Raw genomic sequence first — 12125 nt, 5'->3', positions numbered from 1 at the left:
GGACTTTCAATGTTCTAAGTTACAATATAATATCCTGTCTGCAGAAAATAAAATATTTTAAAAAGTTTAAGACTGAAAGTACACGGAATATAGTCACAACAGACCTTATTTTCAGTAGTGTACACACACATAACACTGGCGTTGGCAAAGATACATGCTGAAGTCTAGAGTAAGAACTGAATCAATTAAATCCAAACGTTTCAAGTCTGCAACTAAATATTTAATAGTCATAACACTCTAGAATTGATAGAGCTTTTAGAGGGGAGGGAGTAAATCCTACAGATCATCTCGCGCATTAGTTTACAACTCTGATGATATATTAGAATCACCTAGTAAGCTCATCTACACAAGCACATGCAAATATGCATGCACACATATTCTATTCAGAATACCTGGGATGGAGCTCAGGCACTGGCATATTTTACAAGTCCCTAAGCCAGTGTTGAGAATCTAATTTCTGATTAGAAGAGCACTTAAAGAGTAATCTACTTCACATAAAATGAACTTCACCCCTTTTATAACAAAACACTAAGGAAATGGACTTGATTTCTTCAAGAAATTAAGAGAAATCTTAACTCACTTTCACTTAAAAAACATAAGTTTTTATCTGAAACAAAAGAGTATTTAATCAGCATTTGATAAACTTTTCTCAAAATGAATGAATTAGAACAGCAAACTTTAACACTATTTCCCCAAAACACTGTATCATGTTTTCCTTGCCTGAATCCCTGCTGGCCGACACACCGCCTGACCAAGAATGCCATATATTCTCTCTTTTTCTTCTTCAGTTATAGTGTCTGGAAGCAGATTTTGAACTTCAGATTTTTCTCTAGGCAGCAGACGAACGCCTTCTCCTTGACTATAAAAATAAACAAGTCATTGGTATTTTAGCTACCAAACGTTACCATGTCAGCAGGCCTTTTAAATCTGTTTTGCAATGCAGTAAATAAATTACAGATTTCAATATACATACCTGGCATTGTCAACCACCTTTCTGCCCCACCTATAAGCCCAACTAGCCAAAGCTGCCCAAGACTTGGCTACTTCGGGTGCTTGTACTGAAGATAGGTGATACAACTGTCCCAAAATGAAGTCAGGTTCTCCAACTCCAATATGTACTGCCATGATGAAGGGGGGGTGGGGGGGAATGAAAGCAATCAGCAATGTTACATTTGTAAATTTCTAATGGCATTACTATTAACATTTGAGAATTTTGCTATTTGCAAACAGTAATTTCCACAATATAGTAATAATTTTATAAAGCATTCATTTGTATTATTTTTTTCTAAAAGGCTAATAGGTTGAGATGAATCACTCAGCTTCCCAAGTAAACTTAAATTATAACCCTGTAAAAAAGGTCCATGTCTTCCATGATGCTGAGTTTTATAAATAGTTCAGGTGTCAGATGTGTTGTAGAATGTCTTGCACTCTGAATTTGAATGGCTATTTCCTTATGATTAGATTCAGCTTAAATATTTTGGCAAAATGAATCTAAAGGTGATGAGTATACACTCTCATTCAGATTCATGAAGTAAATATATTTATCCTCACTATAAAAGTGAAAAAAAATTGCCTGCTCTACTGTCATTTGCCAATATGAAGATTTATAAAGGTTTTTAAGACATACCTCGTATGAATATCCAGACCCTGTAATACACACATCAGAAATATAAGACTGCCTGACCAGTGGTGGCACAGTATATAGGGCATCGACCTGGACACTGAGATACCAGGTTTGAAACCACGAGTTCGCCGGCTTGAATGCGGGCTCATTCAGCTTCAGCAATGTATCATCATCAGCATGATCTCACGGTTGCTGGCTTGAAACCCAAGGTGGCTAGCTTGAGCAAGGTGTTACTGGCTCAGCTGAAGCCCCGCAGTCAAGGCACAGATGACAAGCAATCAATGACCTAACATGATGCAACTACGAATTGATGCTTCTTATCTTTCTCCCTGTCTCTCTCTCTCAGAAAAATTTAAAATAAATAAGGACCAATGTGAGTAATTAAGATACAGAAGCTACACAACAAAATAGATACATTCTCATGTTTCAGCAAAGAGGTTGTTATTTCCCAACCTTTAAAATCTGGACAATGATACCTACCATAACAGGGACTCAAATATTGAATGAATTAACTATCCTATCCGTCAGGTATCCTTCTGTTACTAACACTAGTACCAGGATGTGAAACTTGAATCTTTCTGTAATTTCTACTCCACCAGTCAAGGGGACCACAAATTGGGAAGGTGGCAAGTATAGCCTAGAAGGCAGAGTTCAGTGACTTCCACAGTGGCATCAGATACTAAAGAAATACATTTTAGTTATTTCCAGGTAATATACTAAATTTCAATAAAGATACTTTTTGTGGCCAATCACAGCCAGTATAACACTACAAACTTCAAAACGGGACAAAAGAACTTAGAAAATTAATATTTTAAAGCTATTAAGAGAAAGAAATTCTACCTGTAGATTCACTCTCAATCCGAGGATAGTCTTCATCCATTGTATTAACAGATGGCAGTTCTATTAAAGTCAGTATGTTTTTAGACAAAGTAGAAAGCCCTGTGCAGTTCTGCTGTTGCTGAGCTCTGTAAACCTGTTTTAGCTGCCCTGAAATTTCTTTCCATTCTGCCTGAATCCATTTAGCCAGTGTTAGAATTGACTTGGCAACTGCATATTCAGCTTTGGCAGACTGGCAAAAAGATATGGCACAGGAACTCAACATTTCCATTGCATGTGTTGACTGTCCTAGAGAAGACCAAAAAACAAGCCCTGAGAAGACTTCAAAGCAAACAATGGACACTCAGAGTAGAATAACGAACTTTTAAAAACATGTAAATTCACTGATAACCAATGATCTTCTAAAGTATGTCTTACTTTAATAACCAAAAACAAAATTAATAATTATTTTTTAAAGTACTAAATGACAGAGATATATCAGTATATATAAATTCTTATTCAGGACCCAAATGTTCAGCAATAGCTGAAAAGAAACAATCAACACTTCTAGTACTGCCTTACACCATACTTAGTAACATTCATACATATGACTATTATCATAGTTGTCTGTTACCATAATTAATTTTACTAACCTGCTGTATGTAGCAATTTGGTTTTTTCGATGTCAAGTTCAGGCCCCCATTTCTCATCCATTTGACCTTGAGTTGATAATTTTTTAAAATGCTGAACTAAATCCTGTGCAGTGGTGGTCTTTCCCAGCTGGACCTCACTACACTGTGCTAGCAGTCTTGTTGCAAGTGACACATTCCCCCGTTTTCTAGCAAATTTTGCTGCTGTCAGACCTAATTCCATGAGATGACTTCTAATTGGAACTGTTTGTTCTGGGGAGAAGAAAACATTGTATTAGTCCCTGATTGGTTTAATCTCAGATTGCACAAAAACACAACCAATATTCTTCCCCAACACCTCCCTAAATAGTTTTTCCACCTATGACTCCCTAGCAGTTATCACAGTGCTTGGCATAAAATAAACAGTATTTGTTGAAATAAATATATACAACAAAGTGGACAAAAGTAAAAATTATTCACTAAAATTCAACTTTTAGTTTCTGACTCTTAAGTAAAGTGCCTAGGCCCCTGGTCGGCAAACCACGGCTCGCGATCCACATGTGGCTCTTTGGCCCCTTGAGTGTGGCTCTTCCACAAAATACCACGTGCAGGCACTACCTCGATAAGGAATGTACCTACCTATATAGTTTAAGTTTAAAAAATTTGGCTCTCAGAAGAAATTTCAATCGTTGTACTGTTGATATTTGGCTCTGCTGACTAATTGAGTTTGCCGACCACTGGCTAGGCCAACAGGTGGGGAATGAGGGTAAGGCTAGCCCATTCCTCCTTCCTGTATAAGTACCCCTGGCCATTCTACCATGCCATTCTCTACTGCTTTACCCCTACCCTCTCAGTTTCCATTTCCTCCACTATCCATCCACTAAAACTAGTGTTCTTCAGGTTTATCCTAAGGCTTTCCATTCTTCTCACTCTGCATACTCTCCCCCGGACAGTATTATCTGCTTCAGTGGCTCCAATTACCATACAAATGCTGATGGCTCTTTAAATTATCTCTAGCCCAGTCCAGCATCTGAGTACCACCTGCTTACCAGTCACCTACACAGGTTTTTCAAAGGCACTTTAACCTGTGTCAAGCTAAATCCACTTTCCATCTTCAAACCTTTTACTTCCTTCTCCTTTTTCCCCCTTTCGCAAGGAAAGGTACATGATCGACTTGGCTGAGCAAGTCCTGGCAGCCATCTAGACTTTACTCCCTTTTTAAATTTTTATTTATTGATTTTTAGAGAGAGGTGAGAGAGGGAGGAGTGAGAGGTAGATAAGGAGGAAGAGAGAAAGAGGGAGGGAGGAGAGAAACATCGATTTGTTGTTTCACTCATTTCATATATTCACTGGTTGACTCTTGTATGTGCCCTGACCGAGGATCAAACCTACAACCTTAGCACATCGGGATGACGTTCTAACCAACTGAGCTATCTGGTGAGGGAAGACATTACATTCGACTTTCATATCACATCTGCTTTTTCCTGTCCTTAATGCCACTACCTTGGTTACTGTTAATGGGGCCTTCGGCCTAACTGGTACCTCCGCCCCTAGTCTTAAACTTCTTTGAATCCATTCTCCAACCAGCAACTGAAGCAATCTGACACAGAGGGAAGTCTGAACACTTAACTTCCCTTTGATGGCTTCCAGTGACCTCTGACAAAGCCCAAACTGCTGAATGTGGCCTATAAAAGGCACTGAGGCTTTGTATTCCATTCCAATCTCCATCTCATCCAGATTCATCTCCTCCCACTCTCCTTTAAGCAAATCGAGTCATCTAAGCATCTTTCCTTATTGTCACTGGACTTCAAATATGACTTTTCCCCCTCATTAACACTTTGAGTAGTACGAACGTTCATGTACGTCCTCGTGCCTCCTGACCATCAAGAGTACGAACGATTTACTTTAAAAATGTGAGGCAACATTTAAAAAAGGCAAATGTATGTTCTTGTTTCCATAAATTGGTTATCAAACAAACATTATTTTAAGTTAATAAAACTGTAACTGGAACTAATTTCTTTTTCTTTTTTTTTTTAATTCACTCCTGGCAGTCAGCGAGCATGAAAAAAATTCACTACTCAAAGGGTTAAAATGGGGAACTTGCCAGAGTTCTACAGAATTTTAGTTGAAAATGTGGTAGCTGGGGTGACGGAGTAAATTTGAACATTAAATTTCAAATAAGCTAATGCTGGGATATGGACTTGCATTACAGGGTGATTATTGGTAACTGTCTTGCATCCTTAATGTCATATAGACCTGGGTTTGGATCTTTGCCCCAAGGTGCCTCAGTGTGCAATAGTTGGGTTAGTCATTAAAAGTTCTGAGTCACTTTCCTTTTTGGTGACAGGGATTGCCCCTCTGAAATGGTTCTTGTAAGGTTTGATAGATGAGACAAGGTATATAAAAGTCCTTGCACAGAGCATGGCATGTAATAGCACTACTAATATGATATCTTTTTCCATCCTTCTTCTTTTTTTTTTTTTTTGTATTTTTCTGAAGCTGGAAACATGGAGACAGACTCCCGCCTACGCCCAACCAGGATCCACCCGGCATGCCCACCGTGGGGGGGGGGGGGGGGAGGCAGGGGGGTGCTCTGCCCATCCGGACGACGCTCTGTCACAACCAGAGCCATTCTAACGCCTGAGGCAGAGGCCAAGGAGCCATCCCCAGCGCCCGGGCCATCTTTGCTCCAATGGAGCCTCGGCTGCAGGAGGGGAAGAGAGAGACAGAGAGACAGAGAGGAAGGAAAGGGGGAGGGGTGGAGAAGCAGATGGGTGCTTCTCCTGTGTGCCCTGGCCGGTAATCGAACCCGGGACTTCCGCATGCCAGGTCGACGCTCTACCACAGAGCCAACCGGCCAGGGTCTCCATCCTTCTTTTATTGAACATGTTTTACAACTGGAAAAAGCCTGTAATCCAATGGTTATATTTGAGACAGAACGTCATTTCCCCTCACTTTTTTTTCTTTATTTAGCAAATGTTTATAACAAGTGTGTTTTGTTCCAGGTACTAGTACTGTGCTTCAAGTTGGGATGTAATGGTGAACAAGACAAACCTGTTTTCTGAATTCCTAGGATTAAAGGGATTCTGGAGTCTAGCACAGAAAACTGACATCAAACAAGGAATAGCAGTATGATGTACTGCGTAGAAGTGCATACACAAAATCCCAAAAGAACATACAAGGGCACTGATTAATCCTAGGACTTGAAAAGGACTTGGGAGGAAGTACCATTTAAGAGGAGACCTGAGGAGCCCTAGCTAGTTGGCTTGGAGGTAGAGTGTCAGCCAGCATGTGGAAGTCCCCGGTTCGATTCCCAGTCAGGGCGCACAGAAGTGCCCATCTGCTTCTCCACCCCTCCCCTCTCCTACCTCTCTCTTTCTTCCCCTCCCGCAGCCAAGGCTCCATTGGAGCAAAGTTGGCCAGGTGCTGAGGACGACTCCATGGCCTCCTCAAGCGCTAGAATGGCTCCAGCAGCAATGGACCAACGCCCCAGAGGGGCTGAGCATCGCCCCCTGGTGGGCATGCTGGGTGGATCCCGGTCAGGAGCATGCAGGAGTCTGTCTCTGACTGCCTCCCTGCTTCTAATCTCGGAAAAATATCAAAAAAAAGAGAGAGAGAGAGAGACCTGAGGGCCTCCAGGTAGTATCAAAAAAAAAAAAAAAAAAAAAGACCTGAGGGCCTCCAGGTCGTGGCACAGTTGATAGAGCATCAGACTGGGGCTCAGAGAATCCAGGTTCAAAACCCCGAGGTCGCCAGCTTGAGCACAGGCTCATCTGATTTGAGCAAGGCTCACCAGCTTGAGAACAAGGTTGCTGGCTTGAGCAAGGGGTCACTTGGTCTGCTGTAGCCCCCCAGTCAAGACACAAATGAGAAAGCAATCAATGAAAAACTAAGGTGCCACAATGAAGAATTGATGCTTTTCATCTCTCTTCCTTCCTGTCTATCCCTATCTGTCCCTCTGTCTCTGTCACACACAAATAAATAAATAAAAAAAAATGATGAGATCTGAGGAGGCAGAGATGAGAAAGGAGGCAGACAGATTTAAAGACTGACAATATCAATAATGTAGATGCCAGAAGAAATATGTACAAGCAGTTTGTAAGAAACTGCCAAAATGTTTTGAAAGTTAAACCATATCACCCAACAACTCCACTCCTAAGCATTTACAGGAAAAATACAAGTTCATATCCATGCAAAGACCTGTACATGAACTTCACAGCAGCTTTATACATAATAGCCCAAATATGAAAACAACACAAATACCTACGGAAGGGTCAACAACAGATAAACTGTAATATATCCACATACAATGAATACTATGTAACAATAGGAAGGACCACACTGATACTTCTACCATGTGTGACCCTTAAAAATAAAATGTTAAGAAGTCAAATCCAAGAGATCATACTTTATGATTACATTTATATAAAACTTTAGTAAAGACAGGACTAATATATAGTGATAGAAAGCAAATCAGTGGTTGCCTAGGACAGGCAGATGGGAGAGAACTCAGCTGGTCTGCAGACCAGTGACTGAAAACCACTGAGGTAACTGTGAAAAGACATTCAACTTTTCAGGGTAGATACATGTTCCTTACTTTGATTTTACTGGTAGTTAACACAGGTGAGGATGTGTTAAAATTCACAGAACTGTACACTTATAATGTATAACTTGTATCTCAACAAATCTGTTTTTTAAAAAACCTAGTTACCTTTTATTTTCTCCAACAATTGACTCTGGTACATGGTATATCTTAATGCCTGCATCCACGGCCTCACATCATGCTGTTTACATGAACGCAAAGCTTCACTGAAGAGTGGAATAAGACAGTCCTGCCAGGGTAAAACCAAAACTGCTTAAAGGAAACAGGCTTGTAAGTCCAAGTTATCAATATATTTATCAATAAATATGCATATTTAAAAAATAAAATAAACAGCATATTTACTAGGAAGAAGAGGCTAATTTACAGAAAAACATGAAACTATAGCTTCATAACGCATTCTCAAAGATTACAATTTCCTTGGGAAGAGCTTATCTTTGGTTAAACTTTACTCTAGCTGAGAAGATGAGGTAGTATCTTCATTTTACATCTAAAATTTATATAATCTAACCAAGGAAAATATATTTATATACATCAACCCCTCTTCCAAAAAGAAAAAGAAAATATTAAGCAATTAGCATCTTTGAGATTATGTATCTTAGGTTCTTACATCTGCCTTACACATTTCTCAAATGAAAACCTGCCTAAAAATGGCATTTCAGATTTCTAGATTTGCTAGCTTGTCTAACAAATACTACAAATGCTGTTTAAAAACTTGAAAAATAGTCTCTGCTTTATACTAGCGCATGTTGATACTCAGAAGAATATCCTGGTAAAAATGTCCATATACACACCTCTGTAGAAAGTCTGTTAGCAACTGTGTTCTCCAAAGCAAAAGAACAATACAGCTGTAAGGTACTGAGAACTGGCAGAGACTGGGAAACTGCCAATGTAGAAAGTCTCAGTGGTCCAATAGCTATTCGGGAGGTTTGCTTCAAGTACTTTACCACATTTCTGAAACAAAGTATTTATTATTAATTAATAAATGAGATTTCTCAACTTGTAACCCTGAAGAGTATAAAGCACTTTGATAAGAGGATTCCATATTGACATCTAAAGCGAAGGAAGGAAGAGGAGCATGCTGGCTCTTTAGTAACATGATATAAGCAAGTCAGGGCATTGGCTTTGGGGAATTTCTATATTTTATTTACTTTCAACCTCAGTCTACACTGGCAAGTGGCAGTCACGTATTATTTTACAACTTCTACAACTAAAATGAAGCTATCACGACTAGCACTAACTGCCTCACCCCCACCAAAGCACACACATTTGTCATAAGGTATACATGATTCACATTCACCTCCTTAGGGATTCACTTACTCAGTGATAGACTGCCACTTCTGATCTTGTTCCAGATGGTTTAAAGCAGTTGCCAAACAAACAGAGCTTCTCAATAACTGAACTTCAATGGATTTCTGAAGTTCCCTTGGATCTGGACTTAACATGTTAGGAAGCAGTTTTTTCATATCTACGGAGATTAAATAGATTCCATTAAGTTAATTTGCCTTTAATGTACAAGTGATAAGATATTTTGACTGTTAAAAAATAATCACCAATATACATCTCCTTTCATAGTAGATTCAGCTAAACACTGTAATTATTTCTGACACCTATATAAAAATTATACTTTATATAACATTATACTTCAGACCTCCCCCAAATCAGTTAATTTCAAGGCTCAAAAATCAGCCATCTATTTATAGGGGCTAATCTAGACCTACTTTGGCAAATCTTACTGAAAAAGCAATCAATGAACTAAGGTGCTGCAACGAAGAACTGATGTTTCTCATCTCTCTTCCTTTCCTGTCTGTCTGTTCCTATCTATCCCTCTATCACAAAAAGAAAACAAAACTTAATGAACGAAGCACAGCTAAGATGCCAAGCACAAAAAAATATTTAGCTTAAACACCACTTGTACTTTTTCAAGCAAAATGGCTAAATTTCAAAGTAGTGTAGCTTTTAGTTTACTTAATTTTGAAGTTTTTCATTTTGCCAAATAAGCCAAACATTTTGAGCAACTTGACCATAAAAATACTTAATTAAAAAATTATCTTAAATACCTATTTTTTCTTTTGATCCTCCAGCAAGTAGGTTGATATTTTCTCCTGGTAACAATTCTAATTGCTCAGTACATTCAACAAATTCTCCAGACTCAAAACTGCTTAGTGATCTGTAATTAAATATTAGTTAGCTTGTATTAAACCCTATTCAAACCAGAACAAATTCTAGAAAAAGATAGCACAACCACACAGCATCCTTTCGATGAAGTTCTCTCTGTAACAGCGACTATTTTACTTTTATTTTGAAGATGTCACTACCATCTTAATAAGCACTAAAATTGGAATGAAACCAAAAAGTTATAGCTTTAGGCATTAAGTTCAGCATACTTACCCTTCATGTCTCCTTCCTCTTTCTGCAGCCTTTTTTCCTTGGGGCACCTCCAACAAACTGACAACAGACTTTCTCAAGAAAACTTCAACATCGATAGCTTCCCCCAACCTATACCATCAAACTACCTACATGGCCTTGGCTATCACCTAAAGCCTAAGACCCTGTCGGTCTCCTATGCTGCTAATATATCTCAATCTTATATCCTAGTCCTGCCTTCATTCACTGTTAACTCCCACCCTCTCTCTCTACCTTTTCTACTGTGTTTCAGGGAACCTGTTTCTCTTTACAAAAAAATTTTCCTTTCCATCTCATGTTACCTGAAAATGATGACACCTCTGAAACTCCCTCCAATAATGCTGGAGCATCAATGCCAATACGAGAGGCCTCATCCTCCTAGCTCTCATTGCTACTTTCAGATTCCTGACCCTATTCCCATTCCTATTATAGCTGCTCTACAACCAACATTACAACTCACATCTTTTCCTGTACCCCTCACTGCGTCACCTCCCTTACATCAGCCAGAAACCAGCACTATAACCAGACATCACTTGATTGTACCTGCTTCTGCCTTAATAAGCCCCATGCCTGGCTCACTGCAACCACCAGCCTCTCAGATGACCTGTACGGCTAATGAACTGTTGCAGTTTAGACCAAAACACAAAACAACCCTTTCTGCCACTCTGGGATCTAAGTCTTTGTCTTCTTCAGTGGCAGGTTCCCTCTATGCCCACTGTATTCTACAATGGCCTCACACTTTCAGCTAATGACTGATTCACTCCTCAGGAAAGGAAAAAAAAAAAGGAGCAAAACCCACAGACTTCAATTGTCTCTACCCTTATCCCAACCCACCATCCACTTCCAAAACTAGCTCTAACTTTAACTGCCTTTTTTGAGGCATATAGAAAGTGGGGTCCTCCCCTTTTGTCTAAAACAACAATTAATCTTACTAATATTTAAAATAAACACAATATTCTCCTTCAGCCACAACTTCCTCTGTTGACTTCAAGAAAAACTCACTACTCAATTAACCTAACTAAAGCTTTTGTTTTCAAATTTCTCCACCATCCAGCAATATTCAACCTGGCTGCTTCTCCTCTCTCTACACAGCTCTTTGGCTTGCAGTCTGGAGCTCTGGTAGGGCTGACTACTACCATCTAGCTCTCCTACCTCTTTGTCATGTCCTTTTTCAATGTCCTTGTGCTTTCTTCAATGGCTCCTTCTCCATCCTTTAACCAATGCGCAAAAGGATTCTGACCTTGGCCCTCCTTCCTTTTCACTCACTCTTTTCCACAGCCTCATCAGTGGTTGGTGGTTTACAAAAGCTCCAGAGTACAGAATCAGGCCTTTAATTGCTACCTATATACTAATTATCCCTAAATATTTTTCCAGTTTAGACTTTCCTCCTTAGTTCCCAATTCAGTTCTTAACTACATACTAAACAATCTCGTCTGCATGTTTCACAAGCACCTTAAACATGACTCGTTTGTTATGTGTTTCTATTTCAGTTAATAGTATGCTTTCTCCTCCCTCTACCTCTGCCCTCACAAATTAAAGGTCTACATGCTTCCACTGTTGCCCCCTAGACCTCCAGTCTCTCCACAACATAACAGAGTGAACCACTAAGGCAGATCATGACATACACCTCCTATTAAAATTCCACCAGATTTTTCTATCTTATTAGGGGGTCAAAGTCCTTTCCACACTTAATTCTTTTTATTACTTGTTTTTACTTGTGTTTGTTAATCTTTTGTAAATGTATTTATAGCTCATTTATTTCAATGTTTAATATTAGAAGTGTTTGAGGTCTTTATTGAGAAGTTTGATGTTTAATTCTTGTTTAAATCAATTAGCCTATGATAAAATTAGTTACATCATATGTTGTTTCACTTAAAAGTCAGTGTCCAAGAACCTATCAATGACGTTAAGTGCGAGTTTACTGTATATTCGAATCTAACTTAGAAATAACATGATGAAATGTGATCCTTTCTAAAGCAGTGACAAACTTATCTTTATAATAGCTTGCCCCATTCAAGTTTCACGTTCCATGGTTTTAATTATCCATGGT

The 12125-nt window shown here is 39.1% G+C and overlaps 1 protein-coding gene across 6 annotated transcripts in view; it reads right to left on the bottom strand.

Annotated features, from left to right (window-relative positions):
* The window catches only part of SMG1 (SMG1 nonsense mediated mRNA decay associated PI3K related kinase), a 119736-nt gene that overhangs the window by 38632 nt on the left and 68979 nt on the right, over positions 1-12125 (bottom strand). For all 6 annotated transcript variants that reach the window (XR_010731160.1, XM_066274746.1, XM_066274745.1 and 3 more), the window contains 8 exons: positions 9730-9839; positions 8990-9137; positions 8464-8623; positions 7781-7901; positions 3094-3342; positions 2465-2749; positions 974-1118; positions 721-859 (listed from right to left, as the gene is read on the bottom strand). Coding sequence is in view for 5 of the 6 variants with exons in the window: in XM_066274746.1 (XP_066130843.1) it covers positions 721-859; positions 974-1118; positions 2465-2749; positions 3094-3342; positions 7781-7901; positions 8464-8623; positions 8990-9137; positions 9730-9839 (1357 nt within the window). In the remaining variant the exon portion in view is untranslated. The remainder of the gene's footprint in view (positions 1-720; positions 860-973; positions 1119-2464; positions 2750-3093; positions 3343-7780; positions 7902-8463; positions 8624-8989; positions 9138-9729; positions 9840-12125) is intronic.

Source organism: Saccopteryx bilineata, chromosome 4 (assembly GCF_036850765.1).
Source record: "Saccopteryx bilineata isolate mSacBil1 chromosome 4, mSacBil1_pri_phased_curated, whole genome shotgun sequence".
Classification (NCBI taxonomy): Eukaryota; Metazoa; Chordata; class Mammalia; order Chiroptera; family Emballonuridae; genus Saccopteryx; species Saccopteryx bilineata.
Note: the sequence above shows the minus strand (reverse complement) of the source record. Positions and strands in the feature narration are given on the sequence as shown.